At 42.7% G+C, this 26,437-nt stretch overlaps 2 protein-coding genes and 1 pseudogene across 2 annotated transcripts; 1 reads left to right on the forward strand and 2 right to left on the reverse strand.

Moving 5' to 3' along the window:
• Positions 1–232: 232 nt before the first annotated feature.
• LOC121018900 (vomeronasal type-1 receptor 2-like) lies at positions 233–5,402 on the reverse strand (annotated as a pseudogene).
• A 7,147-nt stretch (positions 5,403–12,549) lies between these two features.
• LOC121018955 (vomeronasal type-1 receptor 4) lies at positions 12,550–15,235 on the forward strand. The gene has a single exon (XM_040458089.1). It carries the CDS (start codon positions 12,713–12,715, stop codon positions 13,961–13,963), a length of 1,251 nt encoding a protein of 416 aa, XP_040314023.1. The 5' UTR covers positions 12,550–12,712; the 3' UTR covers positions 13,964–15,235.
• Positions 15,236–22,451: 7,216 nt separating this feature from the next.
• LOC121018971 (vomeronasal type-1 receptor 4-like) lies at positions 22,452–23,812 on the reverse strand. The gene has a single exon (XM_040458117.1). The coding sequence runs from the start codon at positions 23,673–23,675 to the stop codon at positions 22,722–22,724; it is 954 nt and encodes a 317-aa protein (XP_040314051.1). The 5' UTR covers positions 23,676–23,812; the 3' UTR covers positions 22,452–22,721.
• Between the last annotated feature and the right edge of the window lie 2,625 nt (positions 23,813–26,437).

Raw genomic sequence — 26,437 nt, forward strand, 5'->3', positions numbered from 1 at the left:
CAACACTCTCTTGTAATGTCACTGTTTTGTACAATCCCAAGGGGGAGGAGTGAGTAAATGACTGAACATTGTGCGAAAACACCTAGTTTACATGTTCCTCCTAGATGAGGGACTTCATATTATTTAGGCAAAGCAGAGCATGGACAAACTGGGGTCTTGACTCATGAGCAGGAGGGCTGATGGTTGGGAAACAGTAATGACTGAAGTGGTACTCAAGAGCGTCCAGTTGGTGTTAATCAAAAAGAGACAAAATGACTTGAAAGGTGGAGGAAAGGATGTTACAGTAGACACAGGTGCACACCAGGAGAAGGATGGTTTTGGTAGCTCTGGACTTGGGATGATCTGGAGGAAACATTGGTCCTATTAATGTGATGAACCACTGCTTGTGTCTGTGCAGAATGAAAACCATCATGGCCCAGATCATGGGCTCCAAACATAACACATCACGGAATGATGACGCTGCATACAGTAAGTCTCTGGTACTGTCCAAGAACAGTATCCAAAATCATTTGTTTTTTTGTTTTTGTTGCTCTGTTTACTGGTGATATACATAAGAAAAATTGTGTTTACCAGCATGTGTAGGATTCAGCACAGGAATATGGAGGTGGTTATGTACTTGGGAGCTTTCACTTTATTGTCCACCTGGAGTTCCTGAGACTGATCATAATGGCCTGGAAGACACTCAAGAGGCAGGTGTTACCCGTAGACATGCCATGCCCACTCCCTGGACATACAAAAAATGTTTGCATCCAAAATCATTGAGGAAATGTCTCAACCCAAAAGGTGTCATTGTGTGGGGACTCCTTTAGGCAGAATGCCCAATGAGTTGGCTATAATGAGGTGCTTAAGTATCAAATCTATGGACCTTGACTTGCAAAGTAAAGGATGATATGATGGTGAAGAAGAGAGAAATTGCCCAGGATTCCAGCTGTGGTCTATGATGATATCATTCCCACTGCCGAATCCCTGGCAGCTATCTTGTCAGTTCCCAGTGACTGAATTTGTCTTCTAAACTAAAGGACCCTGAATGAGAACAGGTTAGATGTATCACGTCAATTGCAATCCAATATTCTCCACTTACCATTAGTTCTAAGAAATGTTGGCTTAATGTTTTTCTTTTACTAAGAGTTTTCCAGAGGTTGAACATATAACTTTTAAAGAGCTCTCATAATGTAAAACCAGTCCTGTGAAGGCACTCATGTGAGTGAAGCCTTCATGCTTCACAAATCTGTGGGGCTGGCACTGCTGTGGCTGTAATTAGCAGATGAAGAGAACATACACACAGAAAGGTTAAGCATTTGTCAAAATTTGCTCCTTAGGGCAGAGTGGGGCGTAATGTTACAGGATGGCTTGTAAAGGGATTACAGTGGTTGGTTATTACAATGGGGGTTTCCAGATGACAAGGGGTTGGTTAAAGGTGATTGTCTTATGCCATTTTTAGGAAGATAAATTTTTATAATTATCAGAGGCATTCACAAGAAATAACCTATATTTTGCTTATGTTCATGAAATAAGCTAGATTTTAGTTTTTCTTATGTGGCTTCAATGGTTTTGTCTGCTCAGGGAATTTTCAAGTCCTGTATCCATTTTGTATGTAATTTAATGGCTGGTAACACACACCGTGCATTAAACTACTACTCTACTAAAAGCTAGCTCATCAAATCATCCAAATTTCTGTTAGTTTTCATTTTATACCTTGTCAGCTGACTTTAGATGTTTGTTATTGCAGTGTCAGATATAACAAGTTTCCATTTATTTGTAAAGCTTTATAGGCCAGTATCAATTATGAATAAAGCTTTAGAAAGCTTAGGAAATGTAGATGCATTGCTGGCAACAGAATACTACAGGAACCTGCTCCGTGACAAGTTATGTATGATGGATGCAAGACCGGCCTGATAATAGAATGGCAACGAAAAGGCTCATTTGCTTTTATATCAAGAACACAAGTATAATGGCACCTATCACAGAAATTGTGGAATAATCAACAGCATTCCTTACATTTGGGGACATAAAACACCCATATATAACAAAATACTGTAGGCCAGAAACTGAATTCTTATTTTTAGATCCCATATTTACTATTAATATCAGAGTTAACTAAAATTATTTGCACCGATGCCATATTCATAAACGATACATGTACAAGATGGCAGGCGTAAAGCATGAAATCTTGTGTATTTTATAAATTGATATAGTAGATTTTTGGATTATAAGGAGAATATAAATACTTTAACAGACTTCATTTTTTACATCAGTTTAGGCTTACAGCAAAATTGAGCGGAAGGTACAGAGACTTCCCATACACTCCCTATCAGAATCCCACATTAGCATGGTACCTTTGTAACAAGATGGTAGGAGCCAGGCAGTTGCTATGTGAAACACATAATTATTATGTCAACCTTTCCTTTAATGTTCCTCCCCTAAATTTAAGAGGGAAAATAGCTTCACCATAATCAACAGACTGCAGAGTTTTCAAGAGACCCATTATGGTCTCCATTAATTGTCTCCAGAGTTAGAGGTAATCTTTCCATTCAAGCCATTACCATTTGGAGACACCTTCTGTGTGGGATCAGATAATTCCTACAAATTCATCGTACTCTTTATTCCAAGCATGGAGGTTTTATAGATGCACCTCTGGTAATCCTGAAATTTTGGTCTGTGATTCCTGTAAAGCAGGCCGGAATGGCAGATTGGTTTCACAACTACATCCTGAAGCACCTTAAAACTCAATTTTTATTATTACATTAAATACCACCAAACTCTGCCAGAGAGGATTTTACTACATTGCATCTGGAGCCATCAGGTAGGATGTAGAACTCCATCTCTCTTTACTAGCTCATCCAATATCTCAGGAATTCTCCTTCCTGTGTGCTTTGGCACCGGACCGGGTTTAAAACCAGAGAATGCCTTTTTCTGACATAGTCACCTATGCAGAATCCTGATATGCCTCCTTCCCGTACAGATTCTGCCTCTCACACTGAAGTAGAAAATACCCGACTCTTTCCTGCTGCTAGGAGAGTGGGCTCAGTGTGATGGTCACTACAGGCAGCCAGACCCTGACATGAGTTTGCAATTCTGTCAGATCATCTCCATCAGAACTGCAATTAGCATTTCATCTGTGGCCGCAATGGGAGCATAGGCTTGGGAGTTGAGAAGACTCTTCTGAAACCTTTTGTTCCTGTTGCCAATTACCAAAAACAATTACAAGTTTCTAGTTAGCGTCTCCTAAGAGTATTGGAGTAATTTTGAGAGGCTCTTTCTTTTCCATTATCCCTGGAGGCAGACGGGGTCTCATAGGAGGGACAGCAGGAAATGCCAGGGTCTGCTGTGTGAGGAACTGGCAGCCATTACATGTGTCTCACTGGGATCTTTGCTTCCCCAAGCACTTTCCCCAATGTCTAGTTCTTTCCCAGGCTTCATTCCACTGAGCGCTTAAGTCATTCGCAGAGAAATGGAATGAGACCAAATACCTAGGAAGGGCTCTCAAAGAGATGCAAATAGACAAAGAACATGATGCCAGCAATTTACAAACTGAAACCATTGAACTCAAACATCAGAGTCCAAATCTGGACTCATTTGCACAATTAATTGCCAATTATTAATGGAAATTTTGAAGGAAAATAACCTTTACCATTGTCTACCTCCCTCTAATGATAGGAAGTGGTCACAGAACAATACCCACAGAAGGAAGAGAAAAGGTTCTAAAAGGGCCCCTCACAAGTAAAAGCAGTGGGATCAGATGGCTTAACAGGGAGATTCTACCATTCCTAAAACTATCATATTAGCCAGTGTTACTTACCTAATTCCAGAGCAGCAAAGGTTACCAGTTCTCCACACTTTGGCTAAATTTGCAGCGTGAGCACTTGATGCTTTGATAATTAAGAAACATAAATTTGGAGTTCAGGTTGGCTCTTTGATTTTTCTTACACACAAATCCACAATTTGATCTGGATTCACCGTCCAATCACCCCCAGTTTTCAAGTCAGGGTTTGGAGCTACAATGGTGGGCAGTCCAGACCACACACACACACATATTCATTTATACACTTCCACAAAGACACAATTGCATGCACACTCACGCAGTGAAATACACACTCATATGCATTCACACACACACACGAACACTTACTGTGGCATCACCTTAGCTATACATTCAAACATTCTGGAACACACCACACACAAACTTGCAAATACAGCCTTGACAGTTACTCCTTTTCATAAAACCACACAGAGTCACCCCGCATGTGTACATCTCAATAGCATGTTCTCATACGGAAGATTTATTTTTTTTCAATTTTTGTAAATGTTTATTCATTTTGAGAGAGAGAGCGCATAAGTGCACATGCGTGAGTGGTGGAGGGACAGAGAGAGAGAATGCCAAGCAGGCTCCACACTCATCACGGAGTCAGACATGAGGCTTGATCTCCCAAACCGTGAGATCATGACGTGAGCTGAAATCCAGCCAGACTCTAGCCGACTTAGCCACCTAGGCGCCCCCCAGAAGGATAGTTACACCTCCATACCTCTGGATGCCTAAAAATGGGACGTTCTCTTTCCACCCTTTATAGTCCTAATCCTGCAATAGCCTACAAAGGCAGTATTTATAATATGCAGCCTTTTAAAAATGCTATAAACAATACCAGCTTAGGTCAGGAGCATTGGGGTGTGTAGGAGAGTGGCAGCGCATGGGTGAGTGACAGAGCAGGTGAGAGAGAGGACACAGGGAAAGAAGGACTTAGGGACTGGATGGTGGTGCAGAGGTCTTGCGAGTGAGGGGAGAAGAGAGGGCAGGAGAAGAAAGAAGGCAGAGGGATAAAGACTGTGTGCTGAATATCACAGGGGCATTGCCATGTTTGCGGGTACAGGGAGACAAAGTGTACAGGGGAGTGAAGGGTATGAGGCATATTGGGTTCTGGGGAAAGAGGTGCAGAATTTCATGGGAAGGAAGTGGTTAAGGAGGATGAGCACCAAGTAGGGAAGATACTAGTGGCCTGTGGTTGGAATTCACAGGAGACCAGGTCTGCCTTCCATCTATTGTAGTGTCATTCTGTTATATCCCACCATCGAGAGAGTCCTTAAATCTTCCAAAACATAGACTCCTCCTCCCCTGTGTTCTTTATTCCTTGTGGACATGAACCAACTCACCTGTTCCTTTTACCCAGCCCTGCCCTTCGTCACTTCTGCCCACTGTCCCCTGCCAAATATCCCCTTGGTTCCCAGGACTGCTGTAGCCCTTATCACACAGCACCCAGTATGTGTTGCACCCTCCACTGCTTTGCACACTTACCCTCTGTGTGCCCTCAGATGCCCGAGTGCCCTTTACACACACAACACGTTGAACTTCTGTGTGCACTTACCTTCTGCACCCTCTTCCTCTGCGCTCTGTGTCCCCCAAACCCCATGCTCGTGAACCACCTCCCTCTTACCCTTATGCCCCCTTTCCTGTGCCTTCTCTGTCAGCCCTGTTCCCAGTCGCTCCCACACTCTCCACCTTCACCTCATGTGGCAGAGCTCATGGAACTTTTTTTCCCTAATTTTGAAGATTGTGATAAATCTTAAATGTAACATACATTTTACCGTCTTAACTGTTTTTAAGTGTACACTTCAGTGGTCAAGTGTTTTCATATTTTTATGCAACTTTATCACCACTTGTCCTTCCCCAGAACCCTTCATCTTTCAATTCTGGAACACCGTACCCATTAACACCCAACTCCTCATCTCTCTTCCCCCAACACCCCGGCCCCCACCATCCTACTCTCGGTCTCTATGATCTTGACCGTTATAAGCCCCTCGTATAAGTGGGATCACACAGAATTTGTCTTTCTGTGACTGGCTCGTTTCACTTAGCACAATGTCCTCAAGGTTCATCCACGTTGTAGCAGGTGTCAACTTTTCCTTCCTTTTTAAAGCTGAATAACATTCCACTGTAGGTAAATACCACGGTTTGCTTATCCATTCATCGGTTGTCAGACACCGGATTGCTTGCACGTTTTAGCTATGGTGAGTAATGCTGCTGTGAACACGAGTTCACGACTGTTTCTTCAAGACCCTGCTTCCGATGCTGCTTTTCAATATATACCTGGAAGTGGGGGTGCTGGATCCTGTGGTAATTCTTAAGTTTTTAAGGAATTGCCAAGCTGTTCTCTACCGTGCCTGCTATTTTTATTCCCCACTCTCAGAGCACAGGGGTCCCAATTTCTCCACATCCTTGCCCTTACTTGCTATTTCCCATTGTTTGTTTGTTTGTTTGTTTGTTTGTTTGTTTTATAGTAGCTTCCTAGTGGATGTGAAGTGCTACCACATAGTCATTTTGATTTACATTTCCCTAACCAATTATGACGTTCCATTTGCTTTTTTGCCATCTGTAGATCTTCTTTGGAAAAATGTCTGTTCGGGTCCTTTGCCAGTTACTGAATTGGTTTTTGTTTTTGTGTGTGTGTTTTGTTTTTTTTTTTTTTTTTTTACTGTTGAGTCTTAAGAGTTCCCTATGTATTCTGTATATAATCCCTTAAAAGATACATGAATTGCAAATATTGTCTCCCACTTTGTTGGTGGCCTTTTCACCCTGTTTATAGTGACTTTTGATGCACAAAAGTTTTAAATTTTCATATACTCCGGTTTTTCTATATTTCCTCTCGTCACCTGTGCCTTTGGTATCATACTCAAGAAATCATTGTCAAATATACTGTCATGAAGATTTTGACCTGTGTTTTCTATAAGCAGTTTTATTGTTTTAGGTCTTACATTTAGGCCTTTGATCCATTTTGAGTTAATTTTTGTTTATGGTGTTAGGTAAGGGTTCAACTTGACTCTTTTGTCTGTGGACTTGGACTTGGTCCTTCCTTTTTTTTTTTTTTTTTTTTTTTTCCTGTATGTGACCCTTTCTGCCTTTAGAGATCATGAAAAAATAAGAGCCTCTCCCAAACACTACAGTGGTCTCTTTGGAGATACTCACAAGAAACTTGTAATTGTTTTTAGTAATTAGCAACTGGGAAAAAGGTTTTCAGAAATGTTCCCAGGTCCCCAAGCCTGCACTGTCATTACCACTACGGGAGAAAGAATAATTGCAGTTCTGAGAGGAGGTGAGATCACATATTGACAAACCTCTGAGTCTAGCTGCCTCCCTCCCACCTGTACTGGCTGTCCTGCCTGATCCGCACACTGAGCCAACCATCCTGACAGTGGGAAGGATTCCAGTGAGTATTTTTAATTCCAGTCTGAGAAGCAGGGTCTGCAAGGAAAGGAAGTCTGAGTAAGCGCTCAGGTCTGGAGGAGAAACAGATCTAGTGGCAAAGCCAGACATAGAGGTGGAATAATTCCTTAGCTAAGAGCTGAGCTGGTAAAGAGAGATGAGGGTCCTAAATCCTGTGCCCAATCCCTGATGGCTCCTGATGTAATTTAATTTAGTGTGATCGTCATTGAGGACAGTTATTCTTGAATAATCCCAGTGATCATGAAATCCAGCCTTTAAGTGCTTAAATGTTGTAGTTATGAAATGAATACACTATTCACATTTCCTCACAGGAATCATAGATTACATTTCAATGTTGTTAGAGGTATGCTTGTAATACCACCATACTTCTAATAAAGCGTACGATGAAATGATAAGAATTATTTCAGCCTGCGCAGGAACCACCTATCTGCATTTGTTTCTGGAATACAAATGTTTTTGATCTAAGTCTGGGCCTAGGAGGCACTTCATGAAAACGGTACTCGTGTCTCTAAAACACCTGTGAGTTGATTATGGCCAGACTGACTTCTGTGTTGACGTTAGAGAAGAAGCATTTAAGGAAAAGGTAACTTTAAATTATGGGTTTCGGACAAGAGGTGTCAGGACCACATGATTTTATTTTTGTTTTATTTTACTTTATTTTATTTACTTGTTTTATCATGGTAAGAACACATGAGATTTACCTTCTTAACAATTTTGTAAGTGTACAGCCCAGTATTGTTAACGGTGGGCACAATGTTATACAGCGGGTCTTCAGAACTTACTCAATTTGCATAATTGAAACTTCATGCCTGTTGATCAGCAGCTCCCCATTTGTGCCTCCTCTCCAGTCCCTGGTAACCACCATTGTACTCATTGATTCTATGAGTTTGACTCTTTTGGATTCCTCACTTAAGTGGAATCACGCAGTATGTGTCTAATGACTAGCTTATTCTACTTAGCCTAATGTCTTTAACATTCATCCGTGCTGCCCTGTATTGCATTATTTCCTACTTTTTTAAGGCTGAATAATATCCCATTGTATATCTATGCACCACACTTTGTTGTTGTTTTTTTAATTTTTTTTAAATTTATTTGTGAAGGAGAGAGAGAGAGCATGAGCGGGGGAGGAGCAGAGAGAGAGGGAGACACAGAATTCAAAGCAGGCTCCAGACTCTATGCTGTCAGCACAGAGCCTGATGCGGGGCTCGAACCCATGAAACGTGAGATCATGACCTGAGCCGAAGTCGGACCCTCAACCGACTGAGCCACCCAGGCGCCCCTGCACCACACTTTGTTTTTCACTCATCCATCGATGGGCATTTAGGTGGTTTCCATGTCTTGCTACCGAGAATAGAGCTAGGGCAAACAGTGGGGTGCTAATATCTCTTTGATTCTATTCTTAGTTCTTTTGGATAAATACCCTAAAGTGGGATTTCTTGAACACATGGTAGTTCAGGTTTTTTGGTGGTGGTGGTGGTGGTGGTGGTGGTGGTGGTGGTGGTGGTGGTGTGTGTGTGTTTGAAGAAACTCCACACTGTTTTCCATAGTGGTTGTACCATTTTGCATTCCCACCAACGGTGTACATAGGTCCCAGTTTCTCCATATCTTCACCAATAGTTATTGCCTTTGATTTTTTTGATAATAGCCATCCCCACAGGCGTGAGGCAATATCTCAATGTAGTTTTGATTTGCAGACATTGAATGTCTTTTCATTAACCTGTTTGCCATTGGTATGTCTTCTTTAGAGAAGTGTGTTCCAAATGCATTTTGTGTTCTTTTCTCTGGTTTAATAATATTCTAACATCAACCCCAAAGTTCACTACCCATTTCCCTTACATTTCAACTTACATAACGCACATACCTCTTTCAACTTACACGACACACAGTCTCACCTTGTTGCCAGTATCTTCATTTAACGTAGGTATTAATAAACAGATAAGCACTTGAATCAAAATTATTAATGATTTAGTTTCTATCCTACACTGTTTTATCATATATTAATGTTTTGTGCATCACAGTTTAGAGAACAAATAATTGTTTTCCAATAGCTTCTTTGACAAATGACATTGTATTTTTCTTCCTATACCAGTATGACAACAAATGAGTCTTTCTAATGTCAAGCTAACATTGAACAAACCCTACATTCATTCATCTGACTTGTACTTGGGGCAGGTTCCCGTGTGATAGACTGTAATTAGTGAATCTGCATTTTATTAGAATCTCTGAACCTTTATTCATATTTGATATTGACTTTTAGACTAAATCAGGAGACATAGAAAATTGTTCCAACCAAAATTGTAAAATAAAATACCAGTATTGTAAAATAAAATGGCAGAGCAGTAAAACAAAACTAAATCTAGGTCAGGATTACTTGAAAACACAGCTGACATGATTTGTTAGTGCACATGGTGGTTAAGGCTCTGTCTTTCATCCGGTCTAGCCAGGTTCAAGTCCCTTTTGGGCCCCTACCTAGCATGTGGATTTAGATTATTCAAACTCTCTGTATGAAAGTCCTCCTTATGGTGAAAATAATGGCAGTGTCTCCATGAAAAACACAAAGAAGATATCATATATATGGCATTATAGCAGCCATACGTTATACATTGTAAGTGCTATTTAAAGGTTGTATGTTTAACTCTAGGAAGACCTTTAACCAAACAAAACCTGTAGTAGATCCTATAGTGAGAGTAATGAATGTCTGTTAATATATAATAAATGTAGCCCACATTTCATATTCTTATGCAGGTTCTCCTGGCTCTGAAGACAAATACCAGTTAGTGGTAACTGGCAGAATGGTCTCCAGAGATTTGGCAATGGAAATGGACTTCTTATAACAGACTAAGTTGTAATCACGGGCATTTCCTGCCTCTTTACCATTGGACCTTCCTTTCCTTCACTGAAGGCAAATTGAAATCCACAGTGTGATTTTCATACATCTGCTTATAACCCCTCCTCAGGCATTCTATGCAAAGGTGGCTCCTAGATTTATGGCAGCTTTTAGGTTGAAGCATTTCCACAATGACTTTGGATGCAAATTTGTTTTATTCCCCCACAGAGGTGGCACAGTAGGCCACTGACATCATCACCTTCCTGCATGTCTCCACCATCACGATCAGCATCAACTCCAGGTGGGCAGAATAAAAAAAGCTCCCAAATATATTGAGGTTTCTGTTTTCCTCTGCTGGATCCTGTATATGCTGTATAAAATTCTTCTTATTTATATAAGGTCAAACACAGCAGCAAAGACATAACAAAACTCCAAAGATTTCAGATACCGTTCTGCTGAATTTCGTGACAAAATCACAGGTAATCCCTATGCAGCATTGTTAGTAGTCCTTTATGTTTCTTGTTTGGGCTCGTGATCTAGGCCTGTGGCTCTAAGTTTCATCCTGCACAGACACAATCAGCAGGTCACACATATTCACAAGAACAACCTTTCCCCAGCTACTTCCAGTTTTTTTTTTTTTGGGGGGGGGGTTGGTGTTGTAGATTTTTTAAAAAATTGGGGCGCCTGGGTGGCTCAGTCGGTTAAGCGTCTGACTTCGGCTCAGGTCATGATCTCACAGTCCATGAGTTCAAGACCCATGTCAGGCTCTGTGCTGACAGCTCAGAGCCTGGAGCCTGCTTCAGATTCTGTGTCTCCCTCTCTACCCCTCCCCTGCTCATGCTCTATCTCTCCCTGTCTCAAAAATAAATAAAAACATTAAAAAAAAATTTTTTTAATAAAAAAATTAAACACACACACACACAGGATATTAGTGCACAGCTCAGTGGAATTTCACAAACAGAATGTGACCCTGTACACAATGCCAACATCAAGAAACAGAATTCTGTCATTCCCTCAGAAACTCTTGTGCCCCCTTTAAAGTACTGTCCCCAAGGGGCACCTGGGTGGCTCAGTCGGTTAAGCGTTCAACTTCGGCTCAGGTCATGATCTCACGGTTTATGAGTTTGACCCCTGCATCAGGCTCTGTGCTGATAGCTCAGAGCCTGGAGCCTGCTTCGGATTCTGTGTCTCCCTCTCTCTCTGCCCCTCCTCTGCTCGTGCTCTGTTTCTCTCTGTCTCAAAAATAAATAAAACATTAAAAAAAAAATTAAAGTACTGTCCCCAAGGGTATACTTCTGCTGCATATATTCATAGATTTGGAGTTCTTGGGAATAAGTTTACAGCCATTCTAACATTTAAGAGATTAGATCACTGTTGCCTGTATTGCACTTTCTGTAAATGGAATCATATAGAATGAACTCTCTCATATTGGCCTTTTTTTCCTCAGTCTGTCTGATTTTGTGAATTTATCCATATAGTTGCATACAACCGGTTACTAGCAGTCATTAGCATTGCTGTATAGGACTCCATTATGTGAATATCACTTGATTGACTCATTCTACTATTAATGGGCAGGTGGGTAGTTTTGAGATGGGAGCTACTATGAGTAATGGAGTAGTGCTGGCATATAAACTCTAATAAGTCTTTTGGTAATACCTGTACAAATTTCTGTTCAGTAAATTTGTAAAGGTGGAATTGTTGAGACATAGGATTACATCTGGTCAGCTAAAGTAGATACTACCACACAGTTTTCTAAAATGTTTGTAGCAATTTTAACACCCACCAGCAGTGTATGAAAATCTTGGTTGACCCACAACCTTGCCAAAACGTGGTATTAACTCACTTCACTTTAGCTTTCTGGTCAGTGTATGGTGGTACCAAGTAGTGGTTTAATTTTAATTTTCCCAATTACTAAGGACATTGAACATGTTTTGGACATGTATTACCCATTGAGTAACCTCTTTTGAAGTTTCTGTTGGGAAGTTTTGTCCACTTTTTTCTATTGTGAGCCTGTAAGCGTTCTTTGTACTATACACAATCTCAATCTCTTCTCTCTCTCTCTCTCTCTCTCTCTCTCTCTCTCTCTCTCTCTGTCTCTCTCTCTCCCCCCCGTGTGTGTGTGTGTGTGTGTGTGTGTGTGTGTGTGTGTCTTTTGAGGAGAACCGGCTCTTAATTTTTATAATTTACTTTGTCATGTCACATATACAGTTAATATGCTTTGTGCTGTTTAAGAAATATGTTTTGTTTTTTTTTTAATTTTTTTTCAACGTTTATTTATTTTTGCAACAGAGAGAGACAGAGCATGAACGGGAGAGGGGCAGAGAGAGAGGGAGACACGGAATCGGAAACAGGCTCCAGGCTCTGAGCCATCAGCCCAGAGCCCGACGCGGGGCTCGAACTCACGGACCGCGAGATCGTGACCTGGCTGAAGTCGGACGCTCAACCGACTGCGCCAGCCAGGCGCCCCAAGAAATATGTTTTTATCTCAAGGCCACAGAATATTCTCTTCTTGTTTTTCTATAAATGTCATTATTTATCTCTAAAATTTAGAGGAGCAATCCATTCAGAATTGATTTGTTGTATGATATGGGTAGTTACTGCGGTTTTCTTTTACCTAATATGGCTAGCAAATTTCAGTTTATTCTGAAAATGTTGTATTACGCTCTCTCTATATGCTTTTGCTTATCGTAGCTTCACCCAGTTATGATCACCTCGTTCTTAGTGCTGACTTTTCCATGGAGTATACTGGAAAGTTTCTCCATTTACTCCTGTCTCTTGGAGTCTTTGGCAATCTCACAGGACCACAGAAGTTACTCTTGGTGTCAGATTCTTCAATGAGTCTCTTTGCTCAGAAGAATGATTGTTACTACTATTTAGAGGAAAATGTGCTAAATGACAGAATGGCCCCCAGGGATTTGGCAATAGCAGTCATCTTCTTATCACAGACGATAGTTGGAATCCTGGGCAATTTCTCTATTCTTCACCATTATGTCTTCCATTACCACACCGAAGGGAGTTTGAGACCCACAAAGTTGATCCTCAGGCACCTGATTATAGCCAACTCCTTGACGATGCTCTCAAAAGGTGTCCCCCAGACATTGGCAGCTTTTGGGCTGCAATATTTCCTCAATGAGTTTGGATGCAAACTTCTTTTGTATGTTCAGAGGGTGGGCAGGGGTATGTCCATTGGCAGCACCTGCCTCTTGAGTGTCTTCCAGACCATCATCATCAGCCCCATGAACTCCTGTTGGAAGGATCTTAAAACCAAAGCCCCAAAGTACATTGGCTTCTCCATTTCCCTCTGTTGGATCCAGTTCACGTTTGTAAATTTAATTTTTCCTATGTATGTGTTATATGCATCTAACAACTGGCACATGAAAAACATCACAAAGAAACGAGATTTGGGGTATTGTCTTTCTGTAGATACTGAGACAATCACAGTTTCTGTATATGCAGCATTGATAGTATTTCCTGAAGTTTCACTTTCTGGGCTCATGATCTGGACCAGCGGCTCCATGGTCTTCCTCCTGCACAGACACAAGCAGCGGGTCCAGCACATTCACAGCACTAATGTCTCCCCCAGATCCTCTGCCGAGTCCAGAGCCACCCAGAGCATCCTCGTCCTCGTGAGCACCTTTGTGTCTTTCCACTTCCTCTCCTCCGTCTTTCATGCTTGTATTGCTCTTATTTATAATCCCAGCTGGTGGCTGGTGAACACCGCTGCAGTAACTTCCGTGTGCTTTCCAGCCATCAGCCCATTTCTGCTCATGAGACAAGACTCCACAGTATGTAGGCTCTGCTTTTCCTGGATAAGGAACACAAAATCCCCTAATCTTACCAGAAAAAATGTGAATTGTATGTGTCTGAGCAATGCCCAGTTGTTTATTTACTCCTCCTGCTGGAAAAGTCAATACAGAACCTAGGAAGTAACCACATGACTCTCCAGCGTGGACACTAATGGGCATTGGTGGTTGCATCACCTGGTTGAAATGGGCCATATACTGGCAGACTGGAAGTGGACAAAGCTGTTTGGCCTCATTCTGATGCCTAGTATTCTGAATATAGCTGTCTTAATGAAATGCTATTGAGGGAAATTGAGTGGATTTGATTCTAGCTTCTTATCTGTTGATTGGAGTGCTTCACTCAGGAATGTACTCATAGAAAAATCTGCCAGAGTTTAATACTGTGAAAAAATGGGTTATCAATATTGTTGGAAGGCAATTCTCCATGGGTTTCTCATGTATGTGCATGTCTTGTGGGCAGAGGCATGGGGAACTTTTGTTCTGGACTGTTTTTCATAGACGTTTGTATAAAGAAGTACCTTTGAAGATAATAGATTAGTGTCATCCTTTGGAGCAGTGGACAGATTAATTTGTTGTACAGGAAAATAAGAAACTTTAGCCGAGAAATGGCAATGACAAAGGTGACAAGAATTTTGGAGATCTGAGGAGAAAGTTAAGCCTGAGAAGTCTGTTTGAACATCCAGTGGAGTCCTGAGACATAGTGAGTTAGAAAATCCTCAGAAGTTGAAAGGATATCTGAGTCCTCATCTAAGAGCTTCAGGAACCACACCATCTCCCCTCCACAATAAGTGCTGGTTGCCACCATTCTAGGAAAGTCATTCCTTGAAAACATCTTACTGGTGAGTTTAAACTAAAACTGGAAGTAGATGCCCAGAGCCAGCTTCAAATATGTCCCACTATAATAACCTTGCTTGAGATACGTATCAGCTTTTAATGTTGCATGGCTTCATTCTCAGACTGTGCTCAGAAAAAAGGTGATAGCCTGTCAGGTGCTATATGTCTGTGTGGAGGACACAGGATGCAGGTTTATTTGGAATCCTGTGCCCCAAAGCTGCAGGTTCCAAAGGATGAGAATTTAGCCCCAATTGAATGATGATGATCCTAGAAGAATCCTAGGATGAATGGTGATTCCAGGAGACTGAAATCAGTGGGGCATTAAGGAGAGAATGTGAAATGATATGTCCCATTCAAGAGGGAAATCCTCCTGCCCCAGACAAAAGTGTGGTTCAAAACCTTGTGAGCGAGACAATCCATTCCTGCCACAGAAAGGGCACACTCTCCCAAAACTTGAAGTCAAAAAGAAGATGAAACATATGTATCAGTTACTGCACCCCAGAAAACAAATAATTTGACTTTTTTTTTTTTGGCATAAAGCCAAGTCAAAGTCAGCTTCTGACAAAGGTGAAATCCACTTGAAATCAGATCTTTCTTTGTGAACAGTAGAGACTCTGAAATTCGGGAAAGTGAGACAGTCATTGGCCCAATCCCAGGGGAGAAGCTGTGCTTTTCATATGGACCGCAAATCTGGGAGGAGAGTCAGTTCAAGGAGTGATTCCTGTCCAGACAGTGCCCATGGATGGACACATGAGTGACTGCAGGGATTCTTCCTAACTTGAACAAAGGACAGTGATGAGTGTTACATGCAACGTCCAAAAACCCACCTCTGGGAGCCGGAGATCTCTCCTCTTTACAGGTTCGTTCCCTCTCTCTCTCTCTCTCTCTCTCTCTCTCTCTGTCTCTCATATCAACCCAGAACTTCACTGGGGATGTGAGATTGCACAAGCCTGGAATTGCAGTACAGATGCAGGAAAGAAAGAAGGTGAACTACTTTTCAAAAAAAAAAAAAAAATAGGAAGCTCCAGTGGTACCTTCATCTAATTCTCCAAGCTGGAAACTAGTAGCCATGTCTAGAGGTGGTAAAATAAAGGGTAAAGAGATTTTTTGTTAACGTCTATTATTGAGAGACAGAGAGACACAGAGCGTGAGCAGGGGAGGGGTAGAGAGAGAGAGGGAGACACAGAATCTGAAGCAGGCTCCAGGCTCTGAGCTGTCAGCACAGAGCCCAACACGGGGCTCCAACTCACGAACTGTGGGATCATGACCTGAGCCAAAGTCGGTCATCTAACCAACTGAGCCACCCAGGTGCCCCAAGGGTAAAGAGATTTTATAGGAAGGTGAAAAGAATGCCCTTTTGGGTGGAGTCCAGTACCTTTAGGATCTGACAGCAGCAGGAACTGGGGTGCAAGGACAGAAGTTCTATGAGCATAACATGAAGGCTCACACAGGTGCTTTCACAGGGAGAATCCCCTGTGGGACTCACAGGATCCCTGTGAAGAATGCAGGCAACATGCCATCTCCCAGGAGGAATCTGACAAGCAGGGAAGTTAACATTTGTCCAAAGTCGGGACTGAAAGTTCCGCTTCCAAACCCAACCAGCAGTCCCCCCACCCTCCACTGAACCTCATCCTCCCCCAGTGGAAAATATCCTGTGCTGACTCCCTTCTCCTGATTCCCGTGGATGGGCAGGCATAGTACGGGAGACATGTCCCAGCCTCTGTTTCCCTGCTGTGGCCTCCCTGTAAGGGCTCTGCTCCCGGAGAGAGTCAGGCCACAGCAGCTGACATCTCAGAGACTGGGGACCTGGGATCCCATTGAAAGAGATTAGGGGTGCTCCTTGGAGGTCCCAGGATGGATCAGGCAGACCCTTAACTTTGTGTCAGTTTTCCTGGGCTGCCATAACAAAATGCAATGTTCAGCGTGGCTTAAAAAAAAACAAAGCCAGGGGGCGCCTGGGTGGCACAGTCGGTTAAGCGTCCGACTTCAGCCAGGTCGCGATCTCGCGGTCCGTGAGTTCGAGCCCCGCGTCAGGCTCTGGGCTGATGGCCGATTCTGTGTCTCCCTCTCTCTCTGCCCCTCCCCGTTCATGCTCTGTCTCTCTCTGTCCCAAAAATAAATAAACGTTGAAAAAAAAAAAAAAGCCAGGTATTTTCTTCCACAGTTCAGGAGGCTGGAGGTCCAAGATACATCAGAAGGTGTATTTTCTTGTGACATCTCCTTGGCTTACAAATGGCCACTCTTTCATTGTGTCCTCCCTTAGTGTGTCTTCTGTGCATGCAGAGGTCTGGAGCCTCTCTGTGTCCCAGATTGCCTCTTATAATGACACCACTGAGAGTGGATCAGGGCTCACCCTAATGTACTCATTGTAACTCCGAGAACCTTCAAGGTTCTAACTCCAAATAGAGTCACCTTCTGATACTGGGATTTAGGACTTCAGCCTATCAATTTGAAAAGATCCAGTTTGGTCATTAACACTCAGCCTGCTGGACCCTTCAAACTCATGTCCTCCAGGAAAATCCACTTCCCTCCCCATACCAACAGCCTCAAGGTCTAAACCACTGTATAATCCACTCCAAGTCCCAAACTCACCTACTATCATCTAAGTCAAGAGTAATTGAGATTTGGGACATGATTCATCTTGAGGAAAACCTGTTTTCTTCCAGCTATAAACCTGTGAATGCAGACACATTGCCTGCTTCCAGAATACAATGGCATGGGGAGAGTTTAGATATTCCCATTCCAAAAGAAGGAATTGAAAAAAGGAAATGGGTCACCTGTCCCCAATAAGTAAAAAATCTAGGAGGGAAAATTCCCTCAGATTTCAAAGGCTTGAGGGTTATGCTCTTTGACCGGATGTATTGTCTTCTGGGCCTAGCGGGTGGTGTCCCTGCCATGCAGCTTCCCCTGGAATGCCATTGTCAGGTGGGAATCCTGTAGTACAGATAATCCTTAATATCCTTAATAGTATGCCCCTCCCTCCCCTCCTTCCCCCCCCCCCCCCCAGTATCTCCTGCTGTGTAAGGTGTTCCCTTCCCAGGCGTCCAGGTGTCCCTCCTCCTCTACCTCGGAATGTTCCATGTCATTACCTGTACTTCCGCTTTCTTGCGGCCATCCCATAGTTTACTCAGATGTTTTGCCTGGAAGAACCAGGCACAAGAGGGCCGGTATCCTATACAAATTGGGCCAGAAATGCATTTGACTCACAAGTGCAGATGGTGAGATCCACGTTTGTCACCGTTGGAGAGACAGGTGACAGATGAGCAAGGGCAGGAAGTTAGAATGATCCATGAGGAACGGGTTGGAGTTGGAGACATCGGCCTGAAGTCATGTTGGCTCTGTATGGACACCAATCGCCCCCCACACACGTTTCTACCTATGTGCACACGAGCGGTTCAGCACACACACGTACGTTTTCTTGGTGTTTGAGCTGAGAGGGCGTGAACACAGTGACACCCAGGAGCAGTGAGCATACCTAGTGTCCATGCCTTGGTCCGTGACACGGTTCCCCCACGGCAGCAGCCAGGGGCTGCCTGGAGAGACGGTGCAGCCTGGACTAGGACAGGACGTGTATGAAATCAGCCTGCAGAGCTGCGGTGCCGTAAGTCAGGACATGCGAAACAACTCGGTTTCTAAAAATGGGCTATGTCAGAGGGACACGGGAGTCACCCGAAAGAGCTCCTCATGGTCAAGTCGGAACACCTTGATTTTATTTTATTTAAAAAAAATTTTTTTAACATTTATTTATTTTGTAGAGACCGAGAGACAGAGCATGAGCAGGGGAGGGGCAGAGAGAGTGGGAGACACAGAATCCAAAGCAGGTTCCAGGCTCCGAGGCATCAGCACAGAGCCTGACCTGGGGCTCGAACTCACGAACCGTGAGATCATGACCTGATCAGAAGTCGGCCGCTCAACCGACTGAGCCACCCAGGCGCCCCATGAAGTTGGATGTTTAACCGACTGAGCTACCCAGGTGCCCCTATATTTATTTATTTTTGAGAGGGAGACAGAGTGCAAGCAGGGGAGGGGCAGAGAGAGAGGCAGACACAGAATCTGAAGCAGGCTCCAGCTCTGAGTTGTCAGCACAGAGCCTGATGCGGGGCTTGAACCCACAAACCGTGAGATCATGACCTGAGCCGAAGTCGGACACTTAACCGACTGAGCCACCCAGGCGCCCTGGAACACCTTGAATTTGAACAAGAGCAGAAGAGGCAGTATTGGTTGTAACTCAGTATCAAACAGATGTGGAGTCTAAACTGATAAGAGGAAATCACTGAATAAAATAATAGAGAAAAAAATATCTCCTTTTCTGAAGAGTCCACATAGTTTATGTAGAAATTTTATCCTTAAGAAAGTAGAACATATAATCCCTATTGTAAAGGTGGGCTGCACACAGTGACTTCTTTGCAATGAGTACAGTATGAAGAGGGGACACCTAAGTTTCGATGACGGGTCCTCATGCACATGACCTCATCCACAGATCGCAGCCCAAGAAAGGCAGGGCGGTCCTTAATCTGTCTGCCACAGTTTTCCAAGAAGTACACTTAACAGCTAGACCCCTGGCAGCAGCCCAGGAATCTGACATGTGACCGATGAAGGAAACAACTGCCTCTGATTTCGGATCTGCAGAGCTGGCATTGACACTAACCAGACCCAGTGGCCCAGGGGACACTGTTAGGGTGCAGCCTACCTAAACCATCAGTGAACAAGGATATACATTTAGGGCAGTCTTAGAATTGAAACTTCCTAGTGCCAGTGACTTTGGCTACACCATGGAAAGTTTAAACTTTCCTCTAAAGGGATAGGTCCCACTGATTCTTCTCAAGCTGACATGTTGCTGGGACCCATCTGTCTTCATTTGTGAATATTCACTTTCCAGGGGAGATGGAATTTTGGTGCCCTTCTTTCCTTGTCAGAAATGGGGTCCATGTTGACACTTTCCAAAACTGGTTTTTAAGAGTGAGTTTTGAGGAGAGCTCACTAAAAAGCTAATCACTACCTAAAAAAAAAAAAAGTACATGGTGTAGTTGTGTTGTGGAGGCACCAAACTCATATACCGGTGGGGCTTCTAGGTGGGATCTGCCTCCCTTTGCCAGAGGTTCCAAATGACAGACTCATTACTCTCAGAGACTTGTGCCATCTCCCAAACTCCAGGAGTCCAGGAGGGGCTAGACCCCCTTTTATGTGATGGGAAGCCAGAGACACAAGGATTTTTTCCCTTTACTCCTGGACGGATTAAGCACTGTGAACCTGTCCATAGATTTTCACTTTAATTTTCACTGGAAAATAGGACTCTCAATTTGGTGGGGTTATAACAGCCACACATATTGGCATAAGACAAGGTGATTAAGACTGAAGCCTCTAACTTGCCAACGGAGAGCACATCATGTATGTAATGAAACTTTATTTGGTGATCATGTCTCCTCTGACTCCTCTTTGCTGTGACAGTTTATCGGATTTTCCTCATTTTTGACGATCATAATAAAGACAAACCTTGAAGTATATGTTACCTGATATGTAATTGCTGTGCTACATTGTTAAAGTGTTTTATTTATTTATTTTTTAATTTTTTTTTCAACGTTTATTTATTTTTGGGACAGAGAGAGACAGAGCATGAACGGGGGAGGGGCAGAGAGAGAGGGAGACACAGAATCGGAAGCAGGCTCCAGGCTCTGAGCCATCAGCCCAGAGCCAGACGCGGGGCTCGAACTCCCGGACCGCGAGATCGTGACCTGGCTGAAGTCGGACGCTTAACTGACTGCGCCACCCAGGCACCCCTGTTAAAGTGTTTTAAATTCCATACAATATTTTTCACTTTTCTACTTCAATTTTATTTTCAATGTTATTCTTATTTTTGACTATTCTTATTTTCTATTTCAATTCCTGTAGGTCTTGAAAAACCTCTTACAAACAAGCATACATTTGACCCCTTTCCTTTGGAAGTTGTACCATTAGTATTTGTTGGTTTTTCAACCTAGAAATTTCAGCATGATTTGAAAAACTAATCAGTCTTTTTGGCTAGTACATTAAACTCTTTCTTGACAACGTAAGGACATTATGCATAAATCTCACAAGAGCCCATGATTTTATTGGTGATATATGTTTTTAAATACCTACAGCCCTTTAATACAGTACATAGATCAACAACACTATGCCCACTGATCACATTTCTGCATGCAGCGCAGACATCAATGCACAGAATATCATCAGACCCCCCAGAGCCCCCATCTGCTATCCCTCTCAGTCACCACTCATAGGGTAAACACTGCTGGGACCCCTACCAGCATAGGTTATTTTTGCCTGTTTGGTATTTCATATAGTAGAATAATAGAGCATGAACTCTTTTGTATTTGACTTTTTTCATTTCTTATGTTGTTTGGGAATTTATCCTTCCATATTATTCATCCCCTGGCATTGCTGTATAGGATTCCATTTTAGGAATATCAAACAACTAATCATTCCACTGTTACCAGGAGTGAATCTAGAGAAACAAGATTTAAGAAAGAGATTTCTGAATGGGGTCTTGAGTAGAAACCAAAGAATTAGATTTCAAATCCCTTTAGATTTATTTATTTATTTATTTAAAAAAATTTTTTTAACGTTTATTTATTTTTGAGACAGAGAGAGACAGAGCATGAACAGGGGAGGGGCAGAGAGACAGGGAGACACAGAATCTGAAACAGGCTCCAGGCTCTGAGCTGTCAGCACAGAGCCCGATGTGGGGCTCGAACTCACGGACCGCAAGATCATGACCTGAGCCGAAGTCGGACGCTTAACCGATCAAGCCACCCAGGCGCCCCCCTTTAGATTTAAAAATGCAAAACAGAGCACTGATAACCTATCATGGAATATCTTCCCTCAACACTCCTAATCAGCTACTTAAAAAAAAAAAAAAAAGTACCTGGGTGAACATGTGTTTGATACTTGCAAAGAATTTTGGAAAACTAATAAACATGATAACATTGGCTGGTTGCTCTTAATGTTGCTGGACAAAGAGGTCAAAGAAAAGGCTGAACTTGGGAATTTGAGGTTCCAGCTGAAGCTCCGTGTAAATAAATGACCCCAAGGCCTGTATGTGCCCTGAAGGAGACCCAAGCGTTTCCTTCCAGACCCCATCTTGCCAACGTGCCCAGGTCATCTTAACATAATAGAGAAAAATCCACTTTTTCCTGATCACAACACATGTCTGTTTACATTGTTAACACTCACTTGACCGTCTTCAAATATCAGTGGAAACAGTTTTTCGTTTTTGTACTTTCCTTTGCCCCGATGCTCTTTATCCTGGCCATTTCCTCATGAAAATATGGTAAACATGGTGATCTGCCTTCATAACATCATGTTTCAAATGAATCAGCGCCCTCTCTGTAAGGGTGTGACTTACCTACAAAACTCCTAACTGGCTCCCAGAGACACTACTGCCCAAGAATGGATTTTTCCTCCAGCCCCACCCAGGCTATTCATTATTTAGTGGGGACATTATATTCTTCAGTTGAAGGCATGACAAGGCCACATGCTAAGCCATATTCGTATAACTTTTCCCCAAATTTCATGCCAGGTGCATTTCTTGGAACTTTATTGCATTAGATTGAAAGCCACACACTGGAAGACTTCTCTGGAATATACAGATTGTTTCCAGACCAGGCATTTATTACTGCATATAAATTCTGAACTCCTCTACTGAAAGTATTAGGAAAACTTCGATTATATAAGTATTTACAAGATAATTATATTTCATTACAATGTTATTATGATTTATTGTTTATTTTGAAGAAACTGCTCAGCATGTCCTATTTATCATTCCCTTTTGACTCATAGTGTTATTTAGAACACTGAAGGGGTTGAATTAATTGGCAACTACGTTATACAAATACACACAGTTTACATATTTCTCCTAAGATGAGGGGATTTTATTATTTAAAAAAAAGTTTAAGTTTATTTGAGAGAGACAGAATTTTTATTTGAAAGAGAGAGAGTCTTAAGCAGGCTCCATGCTGATTCCACGACCCTGGTGTCATGACCTGAGCTAAAATCAAGAGTGAGATGCTCAGTGGACTGAACCACCCAGGCGCCCTGGATGAGGGGATTTTATATTCCTTGTCCATGCAAAGCACAGCCTGGGTACCCTGGAGTCATGGCTCATGAGCAGAAAGGGGCTGACAGTTGGGAAACATACAGACACAATTGCAGTGACATTCATGATGATCCAGCTGGGATTTTCAAAAAAAGCCACAACAACTTGAAAGATGGAGGAGAGGGTGTAAAAACAGACAAAGCTGCTCACCAGGAGAAGGATGGTTTTGGTGGCTCTGGACTCTGGGGAGGATGCAGAAGAAGCATTGGTTCTTCGAATATGTTGGACCTGCTGCTTGTGCCTGTACAGAAGGAAAACCATGGAGCTGCTGGCCCAGAGCATGAGCCCCAGACATAACACATCGGGGAATGATAACAACACTGCATTCAATGAGTCTCTAATTTTGTCATGACGAACCGAAGAACAGTATCCAAAATCCTTTTTGTTTGTGATGTTCTTATCACTCAGTGTGCTCGTTAAGTACATAGGGAAAATGATATTCACCAGCATTTGCAGGACCCAACACAGGAAAATAGAGGGGGAAATGTATTTGGGCGCTTTAACTTTAAGCGCTGCCCACCTGGAGTTCCCAGGGCTGATGGTGATGGCCTGGTAGACGCTCAAGATGCAGATGCTACCAATGGACACTCCCCTCCCCACTCTGTGAAGAAAGGCAAGAAGTTTGCATCCAATGTCACTGAGGAAATGTTCCCGCCCAAATGCTGCCATGGTCTGGGGGACTCCTTTGCAGAGTAGGGCTAAGAAGTTGGCTACAATCAGGTGCTTATGAATGAAATCTGTGGACCTCCACCTGTACTCAGTGAAGGAAAGGATGATATAATGACAAAGAAGTGAGAAATTGCCCAGGATTCCAACGGTAGTCTGTGTTAAGAAGATCAGACCGATGGCCAGATCCCTTTTGACCATTCTCTCTGGTCCCAGTCACTGACCATTGCCTCCTGGGCTAGAACTTCCTGCATGGAAGTATGAGACATAGGCAACATGTATCACGTCAGCTGAAATCCACTATGTTCTGCTTTCCATTCCTTGCCCCTTGGATATGCCTACTTGAGGTCTTCTTTTCACAGTAGCTTCTGAGGGCTGAATGTAGAACTTTTCCAGAGCCCTTATAATGTAAAATCACTCCTGTGAAGGCACTCACGTGAGAACTTCTTCATGCTCCACACATCTATGAGGTCAGCACTACTGTGGCTGTAGTTAAAAGATGAACAGAACAGACACACAGAGAGGTTAAGGATCTGTCCAAATCTGCTGCTTCAGGCTGTCATATTGGTCTGCTAGACAGCTAGTTAGCTGCGTCCATCTAACAATCCAGGTCTATAGTTACTTTTGACTTGACCCCTTGTAGTTGATTTTCGAGTGGTGGTATTATATAATTTTCATTACAAGTTCCCATATACTTGTAAAGATTTATTTGATGGAACACTATCAATTCTGGGTCAAGCCTTAAATATCTTAGTGAATGTCATGCACTGCAGGCAGTAGTTTACTGCAGGAAGCTGTCCTGTAACTAGTTACATGTAGTGGATGTAAGAGGAGGTTGGTACTAGGAAGGCAGAAGAAAGACTAATTTGATTTTATGTCAAGAACCCAAGTGTAATGGCAGCAATCACAGGAATTGTTGAATGATCACATGTGATGCCATAAACTTTGGAACATAAAACACTAATGCGTGATAAAATAGTGTAAGGCAGAAGCTAAATTATTAATTTCAGATGATACAATTATTAATACCTGAGTTAAGACTACTAACAACTAAGATTTGTGAATGATACTAGCATAAAAGATATTAGCGCAAAATGGCATTTGCAAGGTGTGTATTGTTATGTAGTTTATAAATCAAAGTACTAGGTTTGTGTGTTGATAGCAGAATAATTTTTAAATGGGTGGAAAGAAGATGATAGGAACCTGAGAACTGCTACCCGGAACTTAAAATTATGCCAACTGTTCCTTACCTGTTCACTTCCTAACTTTCAGAATGAATGTAGTTACACTATAATCAACAGCTTATGGATGTTTTCAGTGGAGACTCAGTTACTGTCCCCAGTAATTGCATGGTACATCCAAAGGTAGAGGAAACCTTTCAGTTCAAGCCATTATCATTTGGATACACTTTCTGCACAGGATCATATGATTCCTGTAAACTCATCATACTCTTTACTGCAAGCATGGAGGTGTTACAGATGCACCTCTAGTAACCCTGAAATTTTAGTCTATGAATCCTATAATGTAGACTGCACAACAAATTGATTTTACAACTCAGTCTGTAAGGACTTAAAAATCTGTGTATTATTACTTGCATTAAATGCCAAGAAATCACTATGAACAGAGATGGCATTTGTTGCATCAGGAGCCATCAGCGATTGGTGAAGGGCTAGGACCCCATCTCCTCTTAACTAGCTCAGCTCAAGCCTCAGAATTATTCCACCTTCCTGCATGGCTTTCACAATGAACCAGCTAATATAAAGAAGATTTCTGATATGATCACTCACCCAGACTCTTGATACAGACACTGCCTCTCAGACTGAAAGAGAAATCCTCACCGGCTCCTTCCTGCTTCCAGGGGGGGCTCAGTGTGAAGGGCATGGAAGACAGTCCATGTGTGGGAGGGGGGCAGCCAGACACTGTGATATAGCTTTGTGATCCTGTGAGGTCACCTCCCTCACAACTGCAATTATTTCATTTGTAGCCACACTGGGAATACAGTCTTGGGAGCTGAAGATGTTTCTCAAAAATTTCCCCAGTTGTTAATTACAAAAAATGGTTATGAGTTTCTAGTTAGAACTGTGTAAGGAGACTGAGTATTTGTGAGAAGACTTTTTCCCACTTGATCCCTGTAGGTAGACAGCATCTCCTATGAAGGACATCAGGAAATACTGAGTGCTGACATGTGAGGGATTAGTGGGGAAGGATGTGTATCTCCCTGGGTTCTTCACTTCCCAGGGAAGTTCCTCTACCCGGAAACTAGTACTTTCCTAGTCTTCAGACCACTGAACTGAACCATCAATTAAGGTTATTTGTACAGAAACAAAATGACACAAAAATACCTGGGAAGAACATGCAGGGATACAAGTAAAAGGAAGTCCATGATGTAAATAAATTATTATTGAAATCACTTCACAATCGAAGTTAGTGAATTTGGACTTGTTTGAATAATTCAGTGCCAATTCACATGAAAATTATGTAGGAAAATGTGCTTTACCCACTACCTCACTCCCACTACCCTCGCTGGCCCCGACTGCCTGTGCCTCTTTCACCTCTTTCACAGTCTCCTCCAGGTTTCCTCTCCTAACATTCTGTATCTAGCTTGTATCGCACTGTCTTCCTCCAAGGCCCAACTGCCCCACATAAAAATAACCTCCTTGCTCCTCTCCCACCATGATTTTAACCCCTTCGAGACATTGTCCCATGCGAATTCCACCAACTGCAGGCCACTAAGAACTTCGGTACAAAGTGCCCATCCAATCACGTGGTGAAATCTAATCCCCAGTGTGATGGCGTTTGGATATGGGGCTTTGGGAGATGCATAAATCATGAGGATGGGCTCTCCTGAATAAGAACACTGACCTTGTAAAAATGACTCCACAGAGTTCACTAGCCCCTTCCACCAGGAGAGTACACAGCTATAGGATGGCCATCTATGAGCCAGAAGTGGGTGGGCACGGGAA

This window comes from Herpailurus yagouaroundi, unplaced genomic scaffold (assembly GCF_014898765.1).
Source record: "Herpailurus yagouaroundi ecotype Mexico unplaced genomic scaffold, PumYag 220, whole genome shotgun sequence".
Classification (NCBI taxonomy): Eukaryota; Metazoa; Chordata; class Mammalia; order Carnivora; family Felidae; genus Herpailurus; species Herpailurus yagouaroundi.